The sequence below is a fragment of the Perna viridis genome, chromosome 15 (genome assembly GCF_037379345.1).
Source record: "Perna viridis isolate PV_CMFRI_1.1 ecotype Kerala chromosome 15, ASM3737934v1, whole genome shotgun sequence".
Lineage (NCBI taxonomy): Eukaryota > Metazoa > Mollusca > Bivalvia > Mytilida > Mytilidae > Perna > Perna viridis.
This window is the reverse complement of record NC_142459.1, coordinates 23,793,911-23,820,070: the sequence shown is the minus strand read 5'-3', so window position 1 is coordinate 23,820,070 and position 26,160 is coordinate 23,793,911. Positions and strand designations below refer to the sequence as shown.

Here is a 26,160-nt window from a genome sequence, read left to right as displayed (position 1 = left end):
TTTTCTAAGATTCTATTGAAAAATTTCTGCGCAAAGCCAGTGATGCAGAGATCAAATAATGGTCTTTTTAAGTAGTGAAAGTATCCTTGAGTGATACATGTATTACATTATCAGATCGGTGGGTTTTTGACATGCATGTTTCAAAATTTTCCCATATTGCCTGATTCTTACAAACACTTACACTAAAATACAATTGATATGTAAAGTAGATACAACATGATGGTAACCCATTTCCTGAAGTTCAATACGTAACACAGAGGGCGTATACAACCCCTAGGGGAAATAACTTGTTTTATTTTGAGACATTCTGATATCAAACTCAAAGCATCTTAATGATCATAAATTTTGTTGATGAAGCTACTATGTGATCATTGGAATTATTCCCACGAAACATGTGGTTAAAATTTATTTTGCTTCTTTTATCAAAGTAAAACACTTAATACAATTTTAAGAAATTAAAATTGACCAAATAAATTTTAAAGAAGATGTTAGGTACCCCCTTAAGAATGAGAGAAAAAAATATTTTGAAATCGCCCTTATCTCAAAATTACACTTTTACATACTTGGAAATAAATTATATGGAATATAAATATTTTATTCGTAGATATGATGAACTCTTTAAGATATTTTGCTCAAAATAAATTGTGTCCCCTCATTGCACTGGACAAGAAAAACAACAAATATTGACTATCAGTTCAAGCGAACAAGGACGGACGAACGGACGGTCGGACTGATCACTTGAAGAGGTTTGTCACTCATGGCGGCGCGTAATTACAGATCATTACAATGCCCAACTCACCTTTTCAAAACAGAACGTTAAACCGTCGTTGATACATTTTCTGTACTGGTAGACCTCGTAATCAGGGAAGCCTTCCCAATGTTGTACGTCATTGGAACCATTAAATGTTATGGACACGTTTTCGAACGCAGCTGGAATAAATGGAAAGTTCTGTGCTAGGTCAACCGGCGAGTAATCGTTTCTAAAATTTGTCAATATTGAATTCCTTTCTGTGTGCAGTTTTGTTCTCAAGTTATTGCAAATTCCGGCACTGCCCACAGGACACAAGCTGTCCTGCGTTTTCTTTAAATATTTTGCAAGAACATAAGCGGCTTTCATAGCATAACTTGTCCAGGTTGATTTTTCACTTACTTTTGTCAGCTGTGATGCATCTAGATTTGGACATACGGGAGTGTTTGTGTCATTTGATGGTAAACAACCAGAATAATGCTCGTAAACATCCAGTAACCACGGATTACTTTGTGATTCTTCTACAACTGCGGACACATTTTGAAACATACCTTTCCAGTATTTTTCAAATTCATTCACATACAAACGGGGTGGGTTTACAACATAAACCCCTTGAGCAGAAGAGAAAAGCTTGCCATCATAACTTTTAAAATAAGTATCTGAGAGACCGACTGCTTCAGACAAAATGAATGATAATGGATCGTTAGAGGTTTTTTTAAGACTAGTAGCAGCCGAAAGAATTGATTTGACACGAGAGCTACTTGTAAAAACAACTATTCCACTAATTGGACTCTCTACATTGGTTATAATGTCATTTAAGATTTCTTGTAGATTTGTTAAGCTCGGTGCTCTGGTAGAAAGAGATACGGTCTTAGCTATGCAGATAGAATGAGCGGCGGCTTGTGCCATCAACCCTTCTTTTCCCTCTGTGCCGTATACATCATTGTCATGGATGATAGCAACATAATTCCATTGCAGTTCTTCCATTAAAGCAACCATCACCTGTTAAAAAAAGATGAGGTTCTGAGTTACTTAATGTGAAAACCTATTTAAATACAACACGCGACTGCGTTTCATTTAATGCCAAGTAAGATTCCTTTTTTTCCCTCTTTTGTAAAAAAAAATGCCGAACTTGCCGAACAACCAACGTGGAAAATGGAAATCAATACATATCAAGAGAAAAGGGATGTATAATACCCATAACTGCAGTTATGTTCAGCCTAGAATTGAGGACGATGATTTGATAAATACGACAAATTTTTACACCTTCATTAATTAAAAAAAACGGATTAGCACAGCGAAGGTTTGCATTGGTAATGAACTGAAAAAGTAGGGATGAATATGCTACATTGCTGTTTAAAAGAGAAGACCATGTTATTGTGCAAGTCATAAATATCGGAACTAATATGTTAAATGTTCATGAAAATTAAATTGAAACAACGAAAAATTTACCCAAAATAAACAGAGGAAGAGTTTGAGGCACAACTTGAAAGCAAATGTCAGACAACTTTGACGAACAACGCGATTTGCAGCTAGACGACTAGAGTATATGTCTGAGGAAAATCTAACGGCTACTTCCCAGGAACATTCGTGTTGTCGTCAAAAAAAATTTAGAATCTTTCTCTTTTATCATTCGAGTAGTCGTAAGCTTGACAAGATAACATGTTTCGGTGATTAGATAAACATGATCGTAGAAATTTTACGGAATATTAGTGACCTCACGAGCCAATCGGAAGCTATCGGTAAAAATCAATAAAAGAAGGTCTGCTTAATATCTTCCTTCAGACAGGAGAGCTCTGCAAGATGGCTTTCCACATTTATTTCAAAGATTTCAAACTTTGCATAGCCTTTGGCATTTTATAAAAGCGCATTTTGCATTAAAAGTTATTTATTTTTGTTTGCTTGGGTATGATTTATCATCAGAACCAAACTTAATACAAAGGTGGTCTTTCCACTTAAGTTTAGTTTGTTTAGCACATGGTCTTGCGAGTATCGATCTCGATTATGTTTTTATCCGAAATGTCTACTGTTGAAAGCATTTAAAACCGAAGAACGATTTTTTAGTTTTCTATTGTAGGGTATACAACAATATAATTACAATGTTTCAGGATTCTGCATTTTTTGTGTTTTTACCTAATTTTTTTATAGTATATGCATAGTATGTCGTCATACTTCCATCATCTTAGTTCTACAGCGGAGGATTTCGTTGATGACATTGTTTATTTTCTCTATACCAACCACGTTGACTGCAAGTGAACTCTCGTGAAATCACCGACTTACAAGCTCTGTTAGGATACCCGTATTATCTGGACAAACAACTGACCGTAGAAAACATTTTTCATTTGATTTAACTTAAATAAAATATAAAAAAAGCAATATTCCATTATCTGAACAAAATATGAATAAGTTAGAATAATTGCGTCGCGCTGCATCTATGATTTATTGTTGCTGAGAAAATACGAGGAAAGAGGTGTTACGGGCGTAGATGCGGAACTATGGACCATGATTCCCATAAAAAATTTAGAATCATTATTTCCTGATAACAGGCACATCTACATATGGCGTTCGTGCTACATACCAAGTTTCAGAAATTTCTGTTTAGTAGTTGTGATGAAAAGCCGATACATGATGATTTATGATTTATGGTAAATGTCTAAGTTCAAATGGGCATAACTCCTTCAAAAATTTAAGAATAAAAATTTCCTGATAATATACACAACTATAATGATGTCCTTGATATACACGAAGGACACTCAGGAATTTCTGTAGAGTAGCTTCAGAGGAACTGCGATGACAAGCTGAAAAGTTATGAACGAACAGACCCAACATCCAGACCTGGTTCCGCCTTTGGCGACGCAGGTAAAATTATAGTTTTAAAGCTGGACATCAAACATGTTTATGAAATAAAGAAGTAATCAGGGAACCGTGATTCTAACGGAAATCAGAAGAATGCAATCCAACGATAAATACCTGACAGGGATAACAGATACACACAATAAAAAACCTTGGATACGCTACTTGGTCGTGGACAATCTGAAATGTGCAAATAAATCTACATGACAATAAGCTTACCTTGCTTTGGACAGCGTCACTTGGAACAACTCTTACAAAGTTATTGTATATATTGGAATCACTCAGTGACGCAGCAGTTGTAGAGAATCCGACCTGTAACACTTTGTCTTCTGACCTTTGTGTACTAAGCATGTAAGAAACCTTCTGAGCCTCACTACTATATTCCGGACCTACTAAACCTACAATACATTCAATAAATAAAATACCCTTAACTTTTATTTTGCTTCTACCGAAACGGTAATGTATTTTTCTCCAAAGGTGATAAAGGCAAAATTTTTCGGAACTTTGCCATTTGAGAAAAATGACAGATTCAAACTGCCCTTTTTAAATATCAACTTCATTATTTTATCGAAGTATGGAAGGAAATCAGAGAAGGCGAAATCCTCATTGAGGTATTCAACGCGAAATAAAGGGTAGCCTTGATAGCACTGAGAGCCTGATTTCAGTCTGACAAGAATGTGGAACTTTTCATACAGTGTTAGTTACCGGAAGTTTCGTATCTATTTCACTAAAATAAGTTTATTATATGGTCTTCGATTTTTACTTCTTCAGATATTTGTTTTCGTTTCCGATATGCCATAAGAGTAGGCCTTTCTGAATTACGCCAAAAAAGCCGAAGTACTAACACTTCGTAATACACGTACTGGTCTCACTAGTTAATGAAAAGAAATGTCAAGAATTGACAATCTAGGAAAGAGCGTCAAGAGGGGGAAAATAACGAAAAGAAGTGGCAATCTAGAAAAGAGCGACAACAGGGGGAACAACGAAAGAAGTGGCAATATAGAAAAGAGCGACAAGAGGGGAAAATAACGAAAAGAAGATTTCTGTTTCAATTAAGGGCGAAATAAAGTAAATGTGTAGTTATTTCAATGTAAGTGACTAGGAAAATTTAGTTTGATTTTGAAAATACAACTTCGATCAGACAAAGGAAAATAAGTAAATTATTTATGTAAGGAAAAAACAATAGATTTTAAAGTAAAAAATATAAATTTAAAAAGGAAACAGTTTTTTTTAAATGGTGGTACATTTGATATAAATAATATTTCAACCTCGTCCTCTTACACGTTACACATGCCTGGTACTACGAAAATCCTTTTCTGCTTACGATCCTTTTTTTTTAATCATAAAATAGGACAAAGTTCATTATGTTAATAAACACGTAATTTAAGATTTGACATTAGAAACACTAAGAGCATGATTTTAGTCTAATATGATTTTACATCCAGCGGAATTTCCGGGATTTAGTGCAGGCAAAATGACCGAATAGTTCCGAATGCGAATAACAAACTGACTGTAGTAAAGCTAGATAAGGAACAACTCGGCCCTAAGACAAGTCGTGCCAACTCAATCTTGGATCGTCTCTAGCTTAAAACGTCGTCCTCTAACAGTTAAACCTGTCTCAAAAGTCTATTACTGTGAATTTTTTCCACAACTTTAAGCAATTTTCGGACAGCAGAATCATGATCATTTCTGTAATTGATAAATTACTTTTAATATCGGCACAATTTGACCAATCACATTGACCGGAAATATTTAAGGCTACACATGAAAGCAACCAAAAATGAAAAGAAGTACAAAAAAACTATCTTACACTTTAAATTGGGGTTAGGGAACTCTTGCATGACATAATTGTAACTTTTAATGCATAAAAATTATGAATTTGTGAAATTCAAAATAGACCTTTAAATCGGTTTAAAGAAGTTTATAATAGTTAAAGGGAAGTTAAGGTTTTAAAGACGAATCTCGTCATGTCAGGTGTTTTTATACTTTGTTAAATGTGTTCTTTCAAGTGAAAATTGTAGAGCTTAAATTAGTATCAAATTTTATTAAAATATCAATACAGCCCTAAGCGGACGGTAAATGGTGACAATCCCTTTTTAATTGGAATTTATTTATCGTATAAAAAGTAATATGAGGAAGGTGAAACCTTACACGCTTCAAAAGAAACATAAAATTCTGAACATCTTTTCATTATTTTGTCATTTTTTTGTCAGTCCTTATATAATATACAATGACATGTATTATTTTTTATACTTTCGAAATACAAAAGTTGATATGATATACAATTTGTATTGTCCTAATGCATTCTCATAATTCCCGTGGTTTAAAATGTCTACGGGCTGAAATGTCCGGCACTGGTTAAAATGTCTACGGGCTGAAATGTCCGGCACTGGTTAAAATGTCTACGGGCTGAAATGTCCGGCACTGGTTAAAATGTCTACGGGCTGAAATGTCCGGCACTGGTTAAAATGTCTACGGGCTGAAATGTCCGGCACTGGTTAAAAAACCTATATATTGTCCTTGTCCAATTGTATGTATTATAGTGTTTTTTGTTTTTTGTTTTTTTGTTTTTTGGGGTTTTTTTTGTTTTTGTTTTTGTTTTGGTTTTTTTTATAAAAGATAACAGACCCTTTCGTTTTAACTGCGGGATAGTCGATGAGTGTGCAAGTGATATATACTTCCACGAGGAAGGGCTAGGGATATAAAAAAGAATTTTCCTCTCTGAAGTGTTTACAGGGCATGCCCATCGACAGACCTGCAGTTAGATAAATTGTCTTGTTGAGAATTAAAAATAAAGGTGCTGAAAGAACTTTAACAAATACAGAGTTTAATTAGACACTAGTAATGATTTTCTCGAATTTATAGTATTTAAAATTTTCTTTGTACAAATTCATGCACGGGCCTGATTGTGAAAGACATCATAACTCTTTCACAGAGACCTTTAGCACTCCACAGTTTTGAAGAACTGTCTAATTTTGGTCCAGTAATTTGATATTTTTTCACATTTATCACTTGAAATAATTGTCAAACAAATATAAATTTATATTTCCCGAAGTAGCTGAGGCCAAGACACACACAATACAGTAAAACATTTTTGAAAAAAGTATACCCACAATAAATACGGCTACCATAGAATATGCCAATTAGTGCCAAAAAGTTAGTGGATATTGAATTTCCGGCGAAAATGCCCTGAAACTGCAAGCAGTTCTTCCTAGGAAAACCTCTACTTTATAGAGCGTCGCCTGTTGTAGATTTTAGCTATTTCACTGTGTATTCCTCTTAATAAATTTGGCATGGTTAGAAATTGACTTACATCAATTACAAAAGCCTCCTAAACATTGAAAATATATTAAACATTTCAAAATACTTTCACAAGTCCTAATTCTTTTTAAAAACAAAATATCAATCTACACTACAATGTCTATTTTTATCACTATGGCAACCATCATTTTCCATCTAGTGCAAACTAACATATCATCTTCTAACACAAGCGCTACAATGATATTGATAGATATATAATCAATAGCAATAGAAGAGCATGCTGAGTCTAGATACCGAAAGGTTTTGATAGTGCTGCGTGAAAATGGTAATACATTTCAAGTAGCTGTCTTTGTAAGAATCATGCAAAATCTGAAAAATGTGACAACTCCCCAAAAAGATTACATATTTTTATTTTTGTAATTAAGTTGTTTTATGTGTCTATACTATGAAATGTATAATTATTCATTCAAATCTGCCTGCTCTTAGGAGATAATCCACATTGAAAATCCAGTAGATTCTATTGTATTTGAGCGCCATTTGCAGAGTTATCTCCCTTAATTTTGAAATCTACAGTGCATTCTATATAATTTTTATTTCCTAAGAGCACGGATTATATGAAAAATCACATGTTAATTTCTGTTTTCTATGACATTTCAACCAAAATATAAAAAATAAAAATATGTAGGCTTTTTACCCATGAATCACATTTTGCATGATCCTTAGCTGGAGTACTACTTAAAAATACATTTAATGCTACTTTTTTGATTTGATTCTTGTTTTGGATTAAGTTGTTTTTAAAAAAAACGAAATAGATTAAATTATAGACCATCAGTTCATTGTTAGGTGGTGAAATATCTTAAAACAGGAAGGAAAGCTACCATGATATTTGTAAAATGTCGTTTTAACCATTGTTAGCCTGACAATGAGATTTCTATACGTATGTTTATATATACATTTAAAACAAAATGTTAGCTTTCAAACACACGATTCTAAATTATTATATAGAAACACAATTGCTATTCAGTCGTTCATATATGTACATATATGTCCATAGGTAAGTATTGATGAATAGGATAACAAGTCTTATATGTGTTTACTGGTTGATATGAACACTAACGAAGACTGCATTGATACAGTTGACATTCTTGTCATTCCTAAAGGCGTCGAATAAAAAAGTATTGTTGGTACCAATACGTACATGTATGTCCGATATCTAGAATTTTTTTATTTTTAAGAAGACAAGGCATCCGTGATCCATGTCCTAAGTATCTGTGGTCCTTTTCACAAAAAATTGTAAGTGAAAAATTAGTCCTAAGTTATGTCGTCATAGTAAATAAAAGTATTGTGACGTCATAACTTACGACTAAATTTTCTCTTACGATCTTTCTGTGAAAAGGGCCACTGTTGTCCTTATTTTGTTTTCACCTGAGGGTCTTATTATACTTGTATCTACCAAATGCTCCTCGTTGTATATTTAACCTCCTCAATATGTGGATGACAAAAAAGTATTGAACGAAGCATCATTACCTTTCATATAAATATCCCATACCACTTTTCTCAACGTTGCTTCAAACTTGTATTGACGAAGTTTTTTTTTCTCGAAATGTACAATTATATTTTATTATAGACCCCTTTGAACACATAGTGCTGAGCCACTGTTATCATGGTCTTGTACATTTAGGAAACGTTAATTAAAAAGAACCATGGTACACTTCCCAAAAACTACGATAGAGTATTGAGTATTCAACATTTCTTGTGGTTTTACGTTCTTTGTTTAATTTAAATAGTAAATACCGTCATTCTATCGAAGTCTTTTTTTTTTGCTTTCGTAAAATAATAAGATGATTTGGAATTTAGCTATCATAGTTTCCATTTTATACATCTACTGTAAAGTTATTCGACTCGTTTCCACTGTTTATTTGTCTTGAATAACTTACCTTAACAGTACTTTGATTTAAGATCTTAAGTAGCACTCCAGTTAAGAATCGTGCAAAATGTGATTCATGGGTGAAAAACCTACATATTTTTATTTTTGATATTTTGTTTAAATTGCCATAGTAAACAGAAATTGACATTCGGTTTTTCATATAACCCGTGTTCGTAGGAGATAAAAAGTATATAGAATGCACTGTAGATTTTAAAATTAAGGGAGATAACTCTCTAACTGACACTCAAATACAATGGAATCAATTGGATTTTCGGTGTTGATGATCTCCTAAGAGCAGACAGATTGGAATGAATAATTACACATTTCATAATATAGACTTACAAGACAATTTAATTACAAAATCAAAATATGTAGCCTTTTTTGGGGGTGTGTCACATTTGTCAGATTTTGCATGATTCTTACAAAGACAGCTACTTAACTGACTCAGTGTCTTGATTAATTACCTTTCAAAAAGTATACATCTCAGTTGACTCAGTATTACAGCACTTTGCTTTAACTAACGTACAATTAATGTAGATATTTACTGACTCAGTGTAGCAGTACTTTGCTTTAGCTAACTTACACACACTGCTAGAAATGATATAAATCCTAATTGTTTCAGTATTAAAGTAATTTGATTGACTTATCAACTAACCTTTAAGAGGTATAGATCTTAATTTAACCAGTGTTTAGTACCTTGATTAATTAACCTTCAAGTGGTACAGGTATTTGACTTAGTAAAACATTACTTTGATTTACCAACTTACAAGTGGTAAAGGTCTTTATTGACTTAGTATAGCATTACTTTGATTTACTAACCTACAAGTGGTATGGATGACAGATTGGTTCTCTCTTCCCGTATCCTTAGTAACATGTCAACTGTGTGGTCTATTGCACGAGAGACTATTCCGCACGTTGGCCAGACATCTAAACCTACAAAATACATAATGGTTAAATGTAAATGTTCGGGACAAATGTAGGAGAGCAAAGTGCAGTGCAAATTTGACAATAGTAACAGAAAAGTGGACAATTAAGTGGCGGAACTTTTTAAAACAGAATTTTATCTGAGAAATAATTCTTATACATGTTATTGTAGGTCTAAAGGATGAAGACAGATATAATAGAGTACTTCCATTCAGTACCGATGCACGACAAAAATAACTCGTCCGTGATAATGTTTCCCAACGCTAGTTAAGCCCTTAAACAGGTCATTTACTAGTATGCAGATGCATTGTACATGTAACAGTCCTAGGTAAACCTCTTTAAAAAACGTAGTCAATCTTTAGTAGACTTGTAACTAAATAAGGCTTAAGTTTGATGATGAAACAAATCTTAATTTTGACTGAAATCGATTAGAAATTTTAAATTTTAAGGATTGTTTTTAATTTCTGCCAAATGTATATTACATTACCAACTTTTGAGTAATTTAAATGTACGATTCATTAACCGCCATGTAGTTAATAAAGAAGCGTTAATTTGTTATTTCGCATAACTTGGTCAAAAATTAAAATCAATTGTAAATATACACTGTTTGAAGTAAAAACATGTCTTATGTAGTTAGAATGGGACTTGTACATTTTGTAGATCTCAATCAAGGCGGTTTTAACATAACGATAGAATTTCCGTTGGTTAGGGAGTAAAGTCTTATATAACATGCAAGTTTTGTTCATCACTCAATCATACAAATAAAAAAGTTCACAAAGTATACTACATGTATATAAGTATAAATGTAATGATTGTCTCTCACCTTACCGCCTTAATTCTATTCCCAAATTTCTAGTTTTATATCATCCATGTTAATTTGCATTGCCTTTTCCTTTTTTCTGTTATTGTTACTTTTTCTATTTATATTTAATTGTTGTCATTATGCATTCTTTGTAATCATGATTGTTTGTATGGGAGAGGATCTCCGTAATGTCGTTATAACTTGAGTCCAATATCTTTCCTTTTTTCTTTTGAGCACATAAATATATTTAAACTGAACTCAAACCCAATATTTTTTTATGCAATTTCTACTGTTGAAAACATTCCAAACCGAAGACCAATTTGTATTTACTTTGCTAATGCCCAGGCTCAAAACGGAACTCGTCAGCCTTTCTCCTTAAATGCCCGGGTACAAATCGAACTCGTCAGACTTTCTCCTTAAAGTTATTTTTTAATGTAGCAAAAAAGTCTGGGTAGTTCCGATTGACCCGGGTACATGATGCATGGTTAAACATAATTTTCTATACTTTGTAATAAGGAGCTTACATTTATTGTAGCGTAGAAATAGTGAAACGTCATATTTTATGGAGTTTGTTTATGATATGTGGTCTCTACTCCATGAAGAATGAATGGAATTTAGGGACCCATTCTAGTCACATGGTCATGTGAGGAGACTTACAAGCCTTATAACTCAGGGGAAAGTATCAAAATAGATAAGTAGAATGTACATGTATTTAATTTTCTTTTCTCTACATTCATGTGCCAAAAATAAACAACTGTTGTTTGAAGTACTATTGCAATCAAGATAATTTTCTTGAAATCGAAAAATAATGTTTGAATTGTGTAAGAATCAAAGACCTGTATGCAAAGAGATTTGCAACTAACTAAAATCTCAGCTTCATCACGCGGCGGGAAACGAGATCTCGTACTTACTTAATCGACAATGACAACTTGACTTAAAATGATCACAACTAAAAAGTATTGCAAATATCGAAATAAAACCGTCACTTTCCCATTCTACGATATATTTGCTTCATGTTCATACCACATTTGTCTTTTACCAAAACAAACAAAAACAAGTTACCTACCCTCGATTTTTACGATATTATAATAATTCAAAATTACATTCATTATTTTCAGGGTTGTCAATCATAACTTTTTTTATTTAAAAAAAGATTGTTTAATCAAATCTTCAGTTTCTCATTTTTACGTCTGCTACAATTTATTACCGATCATTTTTTATTTTTTTCAAAAGCGGACAAAAAGTACTACAATAATTAAGTAGAAAGGTAAGGGGATCACGTTCTCCGCCGTGTGATAATTTTATCGATCAACTGTCTAATTTACAAGTTTCTTATCTCTTTATTTATAGGTCTCTGGATAAACCAAATGCATGGAACAAGTTAGTCCACCAAATAATTCAAAGGCCAAACACTTAAATACATAAAAGTAAAAATACGGTCATTGGCATTTCAGCTATTGTCCAATAAAATGATTTCAAGTAAACGCTCGTAGTAAACTAAACCTACCAATGGTTACTCCGGGTATATAATTAGCTTCGTTCAACTTTCTAAATATCCACTTCACAGCTTCTAATCCTTTGACTGATAATGGGGCTATTCCATCACACTCCCCGTCTACTTCGTTTTGAATTTTGAAAAGTCCTCCAACTGTCACGTCACCACTTAGAATATTGTTACCATAACAACAGGCACATAACGTGGCCAAGGAGAGAAGGATTTTTTTAAGGTTCATTCTGAATTTAAAAAAAAACATTTTAAGCTTTTCTAAACATTTTAATACTGAATCAACGACCTTTATTTTCCACATCATATTGATTACGGTAGGTAATGTATACATTGAGCGCAATATTTTTAGGGGAGAAAATATTCAACAATTTAATTCCTATAGGTACAATCTTTGTTGGTTTTATATTATATGGAACACAGGGAAGGGGAAGAAAAATACTAAGTGGGACGACTGGTCTTTAAGGTTATAACTATCGTAATTAGAAACATAGGTAAAATCTTCAAGAATTCTAAAGTATATTTTAAAAAAATTAAAATACAGTTGTAATAATATGCTAAATCAAGAGCTCTGTGATGCACAGAATGATACAAGTACATGTAGAACTCTCTTCAATTGGGGCAAATGTGGACACAATACCAGTTTTTGACACACTTAAACAAAATGACGTACAATTCATTATGGACACAACAACTGATTTGGACACGATGTGGTACAAAATGGAATTTTAATCAAATATTTTCGAAATCTTTAAACCAAAATTTAAAATGTCTCATTTTTATTGGACGATTTGTCATTTTCATGTGTCAATTGTATGATAGACAAAAAAATTGCAAATAATGACCTAGTACCCCTCCTTTATTCTGGGGAACCCCAACTTCGTTCCGGCATTACCGATGATAATGGTCAAATAAGGTTTTAGAGCAGTAAATTTCACACTTCTATTACTAGTATAGTAAAAAACAAACATAAAGCAGAAAATGCCACCGTTAAAAATTTGTTAAACATCAAGTCAAAACAGTACAAAATGAACAATACATTTTTATGACTCAAAATTCTTAAAAAATGTCATATTCTTGCGAAATATATGTGCGCCCACTTTTAACTTGCTTGAGGGTATCAAATTATTGACTAAAATGCTGATTTTTTTTCAATACAGCTATCATATAGTGGCTGTGACATATAAATTTGACTCAAAATTCTTTAAAAATGTCATATTCTTGCAAAATGTATGAGTGCGTGCACTTTTCATTTCCATGAGGGTCTAAAATTAATAACTAAAATGGTAAATTTTTAAATATAAATATCATGTGGTGGCCGTGGCACATTATTGTTAGTCAAAATTCTTTAAAAATGTCATTCTTGCAAAATGTATGAGTGCGAGCACTTTTTATTTCCATAAGGGTCTAAAATTATTGACTAAAATGGTAAATTTATAAATATAAATATCATGTGGTGGCCGTGGCACATTATTGTTAGTCAAAATTCTTTAAAAATGTCATTCTTGCAAAATGTATGAGTTCGAGCACTTTTTATTTCCATGAGGGTCTAAAATTAATAACTAAAATGGTAAATTTTTAAATATAAATATCATGTGGTGGCCGTGGCACAATAGTGTTAGTCAAAATTCTTTAAAAATGTCATTCTTGCAAAATGTATGAGTGCGAGCACTTTTTATTTCCATGAGGTTCTACAATTAATGACTAAAATGATAATTTTTTAAATATAAATATCATGTGGTGGCCGTGGCACATTAGTTTTAGTCAAAATTCTTTTAAAATGTCATTCTTGCAAAATGTATGAGTGCGAACACTTTTTATTTCCATGAGGGTCTAAAATTAATGACTAAAATGGTAAATAACTATCATGTGGCTGGCTGTGCCACATTCGTTTGAGTCAAAATTCTTTTAAAAAAATATTCTTGCAAAATGTATGAGTGCAAGCACTTTTGATTTCCACGAGAGCCTAAAATCATTGGCTAAAGTGCTATTTTTTTTTGTAATACAACTACCATGTGGGTGACTGCGACTAGTACATTTCGGTCAAAATTCTTCAAAATGTCAAAAGTCCTATTCTTTCAAATTGTATAAGTGTGAACACTTTAAAGTTCCATATAGGTCTAAAATTTCTGTATAAAATGCTTAAAATGTCAATATCTAATAGGTAATCTGTATCATACCGGTGTCTAGATCTGCAACCAAAATTAATTCAGTCCAAATTCTTTAAAGTCAGGGGCGTAGCAAGTACGACAGGCAATAATTTTTGTTGGTACTGCATGTCATACATAAAAGTCGAGTAAAAAATTGAAAAAATATCGAGTTTAAACATAGCAAGGCTTCCTTCCCGTCGTACGAATCTGGATTCAGGTGCTACGCCTTTTTTCGTAATCACGTGCATGTACTGTATGTAATTCAGTCAGAGAAGTATTCTCGAGCTTATACACTGTCAGAATCTGTCAGGAACTCTTCTAACCCACGTATCTGTTCTTATTAGAACAGTTCCTGACAAGAGGGTGTCAGGACCCATGAAAAAATTATGATAGAGTGCAGAAGACGGAGGTGTTGGGCGATATAGCGCACTCGAACAGACCACAACACCACGCACAAACAGCCAAAATGACACTTGAAACCATGAACAAACGATTTGGTGCTCGCCCTGTGAGGACCCACCAGGCAGGTGCAGTGCCGGGCTCTCTGTCTCGAAGGAGCCCAACCAATGCTACTGGAGGTACCTTAGTTTCGTCTTGTGGAGTCAGGGGACAAACAAGGAGAGCTACTGACCATAGAAAGATCAAACCGAAAAGAAAAGAGCAACCACATATTAACATTGTGCAGTGGAATGCAGAAGGGGTATCAAACAAGAGAGAAGAACTTCAACACTTTCTTCATGATAACAATGTGAACATCTGCTGTATTGAAGAAACACATCTCCAAGAGGACAAACCTTTTAAGATCAGAGGATACCGAGTCTTCAGGAGTGATAGAAAGGAAAGAAAGAAAGAAAGAAAGAAAGGTGGTGTAATGACTCTTGTAAGAAACAACATTAATGACTTAGAGACAAAAAAGTTTATGGAGGAAGCAGAATACATTGAAACTATTGGGATAAGCTCGTGTAACATCGTTAACTTCTACTATCCCAATGATAAGAAACTGTCACTAGACACCATACAAATACCAGACAGTTCATTCCTCATATTAGGTGATATCAACAGCCAATCACAAAGTTGGGGATATAATACCATGGACAAAAGAGAGGAGACCATAGAAGACTGGCAGGATGAAAACCACCATATCCTTGTCAACAACGCCACTGACGCGCCTACTTTTTATTCTCATCGATGGCATTCAACCACCACACCAGATCTATCTTTCTGTACTGACGATATACACCAAAAAATCAGTAGAAAGGTATGTGACCAGCTAGGAGGCAGTGATCATCGACCTGTCATGATATCCATTGCAGAAACAACAACATCTGAGTATTCTCAGCTACCAAGATGGAATTACAAGAAGGCAAATTGGAGTATGTTTCAAGCTAGAACAAATGAACTTACAAGGGACATAGAAGTAGAGGGAAAGAATATTAACAATGTGGTGAAAGCATTCAACACTGTTGTATTAAAGGCAGCAAAGGAAAGTATACCAAGAGGTGTAAGAAAGGACTACAAGCCATACTGGTCCAGTAAGATACAAGCAAGACACGAGGCACTCACAAGGGCAAGGGATGATGCAGAATTAAATCCTAGTCAGGAAAATAACATCAAACTCCAAAAGTGCAAAGCCAAACATCTAAAAACAAAGATTGAATGTCAAAGGAAAGGGTGGAGAGAGAAAACATCATCTATGGATATGGAAAAAGATACAAAAAAGCTTTGGAACTTGACAAAAGCACTGAATGATGAGGGAAGCAAAGGTGAAAAGATCACTCTAGAAGTTGAAGGAGAAACAACCATAGGGAAAGCGGCAGCAAATGAATTTGCTAAAGGCTATGAGAAAGGAAGCAATATTGATATACCACCATCACGGAAAAAAGAAGTAAGAACTGAACTGAGAGAAAGATCAAACGTGCCAACATATGAAGTTATGCAGAGAGATATCACCATGTTTAAGATGAAGGCACCCATCAGAATAATAAAAAAGGCACCAGGTCCAGATAACATGCACCTTACCATTAACAACTTTGCTAGAAATTCTCAACCTGAGCTGTAGACAAGGTCAAGTCCCTCAATGTTGGAAAGAAGCCATAATGATGCCAATACTGAAGAGGGGAAAGAACAAGTCGAAAGCCTCAAGCTACCGCCCAATTGGCCTAACAAGCAGTTGCTGCAAATTAATGGAGCGTATAATCAACAAATGCCTACAGATACTTGGAATCCGAGAACATTCTTGGTCATGAACAAGCTAGTTTCAAACAGTACAAGAGCACAGAAGATCAGACAACACATCTATCTCAAGTAGTCCAGGATGCATTTCAATCAAAGAAAGTAACGCTAGCTGTCTTTGTAGATATTAAGAGAGAATTTGACAATGTTTGGAAAGATGACCTTCTTGTAAAACTTCTTAGACATGGAGTAAGTGAAAGAATGTACAAATGGACCAACTCATATCTGTGCAATAGAAAGGCAAGAGTACTCGTAGATTGGAAGCATGGCCGAAAAAAAAATACTTCTAAAACAGGGTGTACCACAGGGAGGAGTATTGCCATCAACTCTCTTCATACTCTATATGAATGACCTAGTTCCAGAGCTACCAAATGGTGTACAGTCAGCACTCTACGCAGATGATCTTGTCCTCTGGTGCTCTAAAGAGTATGCAAATACTGCAAGGTACATGATACAAACAGCATTAGATATGGTAGTCAAATGGGCCAATGAGTGGTATGTTACCATTAATAAAGAGAAAACAACAGCAACCATCTTTACACTCTCACCTAAAACCCAATCTGTTAAACTCACTATGGATGACACCAATATCACAATGAAAGATCAGCAAACATACCTCGGTGTAACCTTCGATAAAAGACTTACATGGAAACAGCATATAATGACAGCAGAAGCCAAAGCCAGACGAAAACTAAACATCATGAGAAAACGTACTGGTACAAACTGGGGTGCTAACGAGAAAGTTTTGAAGTCTGTCTACGAAGGAAATGTACGTCCACATCTAGAATATAGTTCTAGTGCTTGAATTACAGCAGCTAAGTCTCACCATCAGACTCTAGATAAAGTCCAGAATCAGGCACTCCGCATCATCACAGGAGCCATGAAATTAACACATATTGCTAGTATGCAGGAAATAACAAACATACAACCATTACGTAAGAGACGAGAATGTAAAGCTATGATACAGGCCACTAATTATCAATGCTTACCAAACCACCCAATGAATGAGAGACTGAAACAACTATCCTCAGGCAGACTCAAAAGATCCAGCTTCACTCTAGAAACAAGAGCATTGCAACGAAAACACCAAGAACATCTACCTAAGCATGTCAAACCTATAGATTTTAAAATGAATATGCAGAGAAGGAGGACAATGTAACCATTCAGACAACAGTTCTGTTACTCAGTGCCAAAATATGAACAATCAAACATCGTCAAAAAAAAACGTAACAATGAGCATGCTAGAAGAAGAGTACCCATCAGAATTGTGGGCAAGAGTTTACACAGACGGTTTAGCCACAAATGCGACAACAAAAGGAGAGGTCGGTATCTACATAGAATACCCAAATGGAGTACAACAGTCAATGGCAATACCAACAGGATTACATTGCTCCAACTACAAGGCTGAAGAAGAAGCACTCATCCATGCGGCAAATTACATCAAGGAAAGTGCAGAAAATATGCAAGTAGTATTCCTAATGCCCTCTCCGTAATACAAGCACTGACCAACAACAAACTACCACAACTTGAAAGAGCTATTTATTCCATCAAGAGCCTTAAAACTGCCATACAGTGGATACCTTCACATTGTGGAATCATGGAAATGAAAAAGCAGATAAGCTAGCAAAGGAAGGCGCTCAACAACAGCAAGATGAAAATCCTGTCTGCTACTCAGAGATGAAGACCATCATCAAGTCTCTGCACAATACCCCTCAGAAGCAAGATAGCTACCATCAACTAAAAAGATTTGAGCAAACTACAATCTTCAGGCTCAGGACAGGACACAACAGACTCAACCAATATCTGTACAGAGTTTTGAAGGTCTACCATCACCTATGAGTCCTTGTGGAGAAGCAGAACTGAATACAGAACACTTTCTGCAGACGTGCAAGTTACATCAGGCACAGATAGAGAAGATATGGGATAAACCAACCCCCATTACAGAGAAACTGTATGGACCTGGGGAAGACCTACAGAAGACGGCCAGATTTGTTGAGGAGACTGGCATTCAAGTGTAATGGCGAACGACAAGAAGAAGCTTGTCCGAAGTCCTGACAGGCTCTGACAAGGTGTGTTGCGGGTCAGAACAATTTCTGGTAGTTTAGAACTGGTTTATGACAGCGAATCCTGACCGGATCGAACAGAGGTTAGAAAGTGATGGCAACTGTAAATAAGTGAAAATGAAGGAACCAAATATAATCAAAATACAAGTTCATGAAACACGATACAAGCTTCTAGTTAAGTGTTGAACTTCGTACGGAAAGCCTGTCAAGTTCAAGATAAAAATAATGAGATACAAGTAAAAATACAATAAATAAATTTGTTGACACTGTGAAAATCGACAATGTTTAGTCTGTTTGTTATAACATCGAGTTAAATATGGAATATGGAATCGCATAAGCTTGGTCATCATACAGCTGTCACCACGTGCTATACGTCTACCCCTTCCCGAGTGTTACAGAGGGGTAGAATAAGCTTAAAACTAGGACTGAACAATCTGTAAATCTCCATCACAAGTAGAACAGAGTCAGCCATTGAATTTTACAACTACGAGAAGGTGAAGTCGTGTTAATCAAAATAAAATGTCAGAACTTCGGTGCATGATCAGTCGTTGAAGTAGAAATAAAAAAAAACACAATAGTGAGGATCAACTTTTGTGCATTAATGAACCATATGCAGAATTCAAGAAATTAAAGAATAATTTCTTCTTCAGAAAAACAACTCCGTTTAACGTACTTAAACTGAATTTGTTGCTCGCCGTTTATATTTAGTACAGTCTCCAGTGCAAGTGAGGATACAATCGGCACTTCACAGCAATTTCCTCTACACTAATAAAAATAGCTTCAGATACGATGGGGATGGAACAAACAAAAACTTATTTAAATTTTTAAATACAAATAAAGAATAATAACTCTTTCAAGACTTTAGGCGCGAAGCGAACAGCTATGAAAAGTAGTAAGTGGAAAAATTTCATCCAGTTTACATTGTAACTATAATTTTAGAATTGGATCGGGCAAATTCCAGACAGATTCTTCCTCCTAGTGCCGAGGTTTTTTCTTCTGGATAACGAGAAAGTCTGAAGACCTCCGATTGGTGAGGATGAATATAAAGCATGATAACTTCGATACATGTGACAACTACAATAGGAAAAATAGTGTACCCTGTTCAGATGAAAGGAAGTAGAAGTTTAAAAGGACAGATTGGTGTACTGACAAAGTTTGTAATAATGCTTTTTCTTTCTTACATTCTTACAAGACTAAAGTTTTTAAAAAATTAAGTTATTTTTTTTTCTTATAAAGTGCATATTACAAATGAGTGCGGAACAAAAAAAAATGCAAAAACTTCCGGTACCTTCAAACTTGTGATGGTGGTTGAAAAAGAGGTCAACCTCTATTGCCATGATGATTTTTCGATCACTGAATGAAAGTACGTGTACTAAAACAAAAAATTGTTTTTAAGTCCTAGTCATAATTAGAAATTGCTGAAAAACTTAAAAAGGTTTGAATTGTCGGCTATGAGAAAATATATACATGTACTACCGTTTTCTTAATTACAAGTACATGCGTGTTATCTCTGCGAATCATATACCTGAAATCATCGATAAAGTACAAGAATACTTTCAGAATACATTTAAACCATGATACTTCGTCTGGAAGATAATTCCAGGTCCAAGTCCAGGTGATATTTTATTTTTACGAATATAGGTTACTTTAAAGTTACACATATATAATTGAAAATATTATCAAAGCTCAAGGCTCGTTTCAAATAGATTCTGAATAAATCCCCCCTTTTTGAGACATCGCCCATAGTAATAGCATTACTATGCATCCTCAACTACGTTGTTATTGAATACTGCAAATACACGTAGACAAGTTTTGATAACTCTGGCATAGCTAAGTGCTACAACAGCAATATATGAAAAAGTATTTAACAATGTGGCGAACAGTAAGAAAGAAAACATGCATGTCAACAGCTGTAAAACTGTATATACGGGTACATGTATTTCAGCTGAGGATAGACGGATTTGAATGTTGGGTTCTTGCTACATGTACATGTACATGTTTTGAGAAGAACTGTTTTTGAATACATTGATTATGTAAGCTTGCAGTGTTCTTTGATGTATGAAATGTCTGCCATAGGGCGTTAGACTACAAACAATCAATGTAAAGTTTGTTTTTTGATTTTTTTTTCATGTGTGTGTACAAAAATATATATGTCTCCCCGGTTCCAAAGTCCTAAGGGGATTAACTACCACAACGTCTCATAAATACTTAAATTGAAGTCATCTTTAAGTATCATGTACCTGTTTCTGTCATATGTATTTGGTTGATTTAACTCTAATGCCAAGGCAAAAGAAAATCAGTTGGAATAAAAAAGTGATTTTTGACAATGAAATAAGAATAGAGTTTTGCCCAATAATAGTGGTAAATAATAAGATAATCATTGTCAGGAAATGAGAGATTTTTTTCGATTGCCTACATGTATACAGGCTATTACATAGAAAAATAATATATTGATTATAAGCGGAAAAATATTCTAAAACGAAAATTATGCTAATGGTAAGCGAGCTTCTTTTTAAACTTAATTGATCCTTACAATAACAACATTTGTGTTAGCATATTTAACAGGGACGAATATCAAGATTTATATAAAGGGGTTCCGATCCAGAAATTTATAAAAGGGAGTCTTGGCTATAGGTATCAAGTACTCATTTTTTGTGCAAAATTTGTCCAAGATAAACACATTTTAATATCTAACTTAAGAGGGTTCAACCCCCGGAAAACCCGCTTTAATATTTTTAGACGCATGGTTGTTAGAGCACATGGTAGGTCCAAATTTTTTCGACTTTTCGATGATCAAACAGCCATACAACCAAAATCATTATAAACAAAAATATTATAGAGTCGAGATACATGTAAGAGGCGACAAATTTATCCTTCAGAATTTTTAATATTTAATTTGCTTAAATTGTCTTACCTTTGTGGAAGACTTTTACAGAAAATCACCCATTATTTAACCAACATTTTAATCATTTGGTGTAGTGATGAGTTAAATTTTCGTCTCGGTTGGCCAAGATTATTTTGCAAATATATTTATACATGTACTATTCATAAACGCATGACACCGTCGTGAAATGCTTTTCTGCATAAATTATCTTTGTATAAATATTTACAATTCTGGAATGTAAATTGTAAAAACATATTGATACATGTTAAGAAAGCAAGACAAAAAATGAGGAACTGATAATCCAAAACCAGGAAATTCCTAGTACTACGTATTTATGATTAGAAATACCGCACTTTTCAAGATTCTTGTTGGTCTTTGTATCTTTGTGAAAAGATTGATTTTTAGCCGAATCGGTTTGTCGCTGCCTTGTCACCGAGCGGTCTAGGGTTCGATCCTCGGTGGTGGAGTATAATTTTGTGAGTCAAATCATGCTCTCCCGTTACATATCTAAATGGTATGCGACAGCGAAGGATTCAACAATATTCTAAGGGTTGATACTCCTTTTTTGGGGGGGTTCGTGCAAAATATGGGGAAATGGAGCAAATAATAACCCGGACATTCATTTTCAAAATATTTAGATCCGCTTGACAACCCGTTCTTTCAAAGTGCGGACGATAATTGGCATTTCATATAATGTTTAAGATGTTAATTCATAAAGCAGAGGACGCTTACCCTACCGGTGCATCTGGTCCATGCTCCCAGTTTTTAGTGGAGTCCGAGTTGCTCATTTACTTTTGTTACTTTGTATGTATGATTTTAGTTACTTTATGTTCTTTGTTGTGTATGTCTGTTTTGCATGTCTGGTCTTTGTCCCTGGATTACATTATTTTCATTACCGCTATAACCTTGGTTCTCTTGATTACTCTTTCACATTAGTAAATTTGGATAAAATTATATTACATGATTGGATAAAATATCTTATTATACCATATACATTCTTTTTGAGACACACCCATTGAAACCGGAAGTTCTGTTATTAATTGTTTCTTGCATTTTAGTTACTTTATCGACTTTTTTTTATTTGGGTGTCAGATACGATTCAAATTGAAATGATTTTTGTGGGGGATTAAAAAGAAATTTTTTAATACATGTATTCTTTTTGACATTCCTCTACAGCTAAAGTACTCAAGGGAAGACCCAGTATTTGAATGGACACCGTTGGCCGAGTAGAGCGTGGCAAAATCTTTGGAGAATAGACATACGATGTGAAAGAAGTGGTTATAAACATGTTTAGCTTACCAAGATATTTCCCTTGTCTTTATTGTTTCAACATGCTTTATCACGCTTAGAAAAGGGTGTCACTACGCAGTCACTTTTTGAAATAACCTTAGAATGGTGTATTGTTTATATTAATTCTAACATAAGTTTCTCATAGTTGTTGTTCACGTGTACCTGTACCTCAGTTTACGATACATGTATCAGGAATTCTATTCCCAGTTCGCTGCTTGTATACTGGTTATGAAGCTTGATTTGTAAAAAAAAAAAAATCTTCCGTACATGTAGCTCACGATTTGAACGTTAAAATATAATGCAATGATTTTTCTGCAAATTAGCGATCCAAAAATTCTCAAGTTTTAAAGTATTTTGATTTTTTTAAGTTTTTAATATTTGAATATGACTCAGATCACTTACCTGCTTTTCATAGTAGCTTTTCACTCGAGATAAATTGATTCAGTACACTACGAATGCTGCTAGGTAAACAAAGCTTCATTCGTTTTACATGGTTATTAAGCGGACTGATACTAAAATATCTCTATACATTGTATACGTCTAAATTTTCTATAATTACCTTTTTCAATAAAGTTCGATGTAGGAGATAATTATCCCAACCACAGTGTATATATGGTGTTCAGCTGGAATGTATTTTAAATTCAATGTACTCAGTGATTAGACTAGAATGATGGTCGTTCTGAGCAGAGGTACATGTAGAATCAGCTATAGCAACAAATAAGCGCGACATATCAATTAATGGGGAGCAAGTGCGAGACCTAATTTTAATTACATTGAGATTGCTACAGTATACACGCATCTATCAATTTACGAAGTGTTACTCCACTACGTAACTATGATACAACAGCATTTAGACAATTTTGAAGCACTCCTTACGTAATCTCTTTAATAAAAAATAGGAACATCTCATCAAATGCGTGCGTGCATTCTTTAGGGACATCAGATTTTTACATGTATTATAACAAATATTTTCAGGTAACAACATACATTTTACATTTTCTGTACTTAGTCTATTCCCTACGGTTCTGAATAAACTGAATTGGTTCCGAGGGTTGTGCGTGTATTATGATGCAGCTCCGTGAGAATTCAACACTTGTATTTAACAACGACATAAAACTTGTGTTGAACACCATGTCCTAATCCTTTCTTAAAGAACGTCTATTACATTCAAATTGAAAGTTTTTTTTAAATGTATTCCCTTTGACTGCCTATTTTTAAATATTTTTATTCATAGTATTTCGAACATTGTTTACCACTTCGAAACAAACTCGGAACGCGTCGTACACAGCTAAAGGTTATTAAAAAAGCGTTTGTCAATGACAATTTAGTGCAAAATTATTTTCTCTATAAAAATAATTGATTTTTGTTCAGAAATGTTGATCAGAATAAGTAAATGCAAGCACAAGTATCTGAATATGCAGTGTACAAGAGCAATGTCCACCTCTGACATCAATTGAAATAATCCGAACTACATTAATCAAGGTAAAAGGAGAGCACGTTCCATATCGTGATTTTCATAAGTAAAGTATGAAATATTAATATTGAATTATTTCCTTTTTCATAGGTTCATTGGAGCGAAGTGGGAAGTATGCATACAGCTTTGTATCAACAGTCCATCTAACATAGCTGGAATTAATAGATCTATTTAAAAAAAAAATCGGGTAAAATCAAATTAAGTATGACATGTGTATCAGTGGCCGTTTATGTCAAAATAGGGATATTTCTATCGGCTTACATATTTCTATCGGCTTACATATTTCTATCGGCTTACTTTCAAAAGTACCGGCTTACTTGTTAAAGGTATGGGCATACTTATCAGAAGTATCAGCATACTTTTCAAAAGTAAGCCGATACAAAAACTTTACGCATAGTGAAAAAAGTATCGGCATACTTTTGTTAACACGTTAATAATTCATCTATTTATTGATATCAATAAATGATTGAATAACAATTTAATAAATATTTATAAACATATTAAACATATATTGATATCAATAATTATTTATTGATATCAATCATATTTGTGAGTAACTCTCTTCAACTCACCCCCTATAAAATCGAACATAGTTATTACTATTTACTGCTCTGCAACCAATCTAATAAAGAAACACAGGTATCACCACTTCTTATTATACAATCAATTGCAAGCCCCTGTGATATAATTCCACCAATTATGCCTGGGGGGGGGGAGTATTAGCCATGGAGTTTTAGGACCTGGAGCACCCACGTCTCTACTATTATAACATACTCATGGCCAAAATAGCCAGATAGAATGATTATTACAAAGAAAAACAATAACACCAGACCAAAAAATGACACAATTCCTGAAAAATGCCTTATCGAAATCCTTATGCCATCGTCTCTGCAAAGTTTCATTTTTATTTGCCATCTCCAGGCCTCCGATTCCACGAGGCGGCAACCGTAATAAAATACATGATACAGTGGATGATACGTCAGCAGATGAGGATGGTTTCAGGAGTTATGCTACCCTTTTGAGCAAAAATGGTCAAAAGATGAAAGCCTGAAACCCCTTTTTTTATACAAAATTCTTGAAAGGAACTATTGCCCCTTTTGTCCGTCAAGGCATAAGATATCTGAAGATATTGGTACTTAGTATTCCTCTTTATGTTTCAATTCTATGATTGAAGACTAATTATAATCTTACAGGGTTTTCATTTCTAGCTCAAATGGTTTATTATGCGTTTAAAAAGAGTAATCAAGGGAACCAAGGTTATAGCGGTAATCAAAAGAATGCAATCCGGGGACAAAGACCAGACATGGAAAACAGACATACACAACAAAGAACATAATGTAACTAAAATCATACATACAAAGTAACAAAAGTAAATGACAACTCGGACTCCACTAAAAAAATGGGAGCATGGACCAGGTTCAAAAAGTAGGCAAATTGAATATATCAACACTTAACGACTTTTTTATTTGGTAAATGCATAGAAATAAACAGGTACTGATAAGAGATCATCAATTTTTAATTACAAATCAAATTAATCAGAATATTTAGTTCGAAGTAAAAGTTGTTTGTTGGGTATGTTTATTGGCGTCAATAATATAAAATATCTATTGATATATTTGAAATAGCTATGAAGTGGACCTAACTATGTGGACCTTTATTGGCCATGCAAATCGGACTATTTTCCTGTGGTAATGTTAGATAATTACAGATGCTATCAAGCTTTACAAATCTAAAGGCTCTGGGACTGCTATATCAATTCTGATCTTCGATCTAAATTGATAAAAAAAACACAAATTTCGTGTTTTCTATTTCAAAAACAGTTCCAGACAATATAACTAGCAGTCTTAGATACTCGGTTCTTGAACTTAAAAGATGGAATAGTATATATATTTAGATAGTGTATAAAATTGACACTTTGCGAGATGTTTCTCACTTTATTTGGTTGATCTAAGTCCAAGTTGAATGCTTTGAAGTTTTGGGATTTTCTTTAAATACAGATTTGTTGACAGAAAGGAATATGCTTAATAGGTCCATATGATGAAATGTGT

General features: G+C 34.0%; 1 protein-coding gene across 2 annotated transcripts in view; it reads right to left on the bottom strand.

The window, feature by feature from the left end:
- The window catches only part of LOC148597542 (uncharacterized), a 33,912-nt gene extending 10,846 nt beyond the window's left edge, over positions 1-23,066 (bottom strand). Inside the window, exons 1-5 of one of the 2 annotated variants that reach the window (XM_088563417.1) lie at positions 23,041-23,066; positions 12,023-12,249; positions 9,609-9,722; positions 3,821-3,999; positions 800-1,750 (exon numbers count right to left, since the gene is read on the bottom strand). In XM_088563417.1, the coding sequence (XP_088419543.1) occupies positions 800-1,750; positions 3,821-3,999; positions 9,609-9,722; positions 12,023-12,249; positions 23,041-23,051 (1,482 nt within the window). In that variant the 5' untranslated portion in view covers positions 23,052-23,066. Of the gene's footprint in view, positions 1-799; positions 1,751-3,820; positions 4,000-9,608; positions 9,723-12,022; positions 12,250-21,378; positions 21,537-23,040 lie in introns of those variants that run through there. The other variant, XM_088563418.1, reaches the window with a different exon arrangement.
- Positions 23,067-26,160: the final 3,094 nt, after the last annotated feature.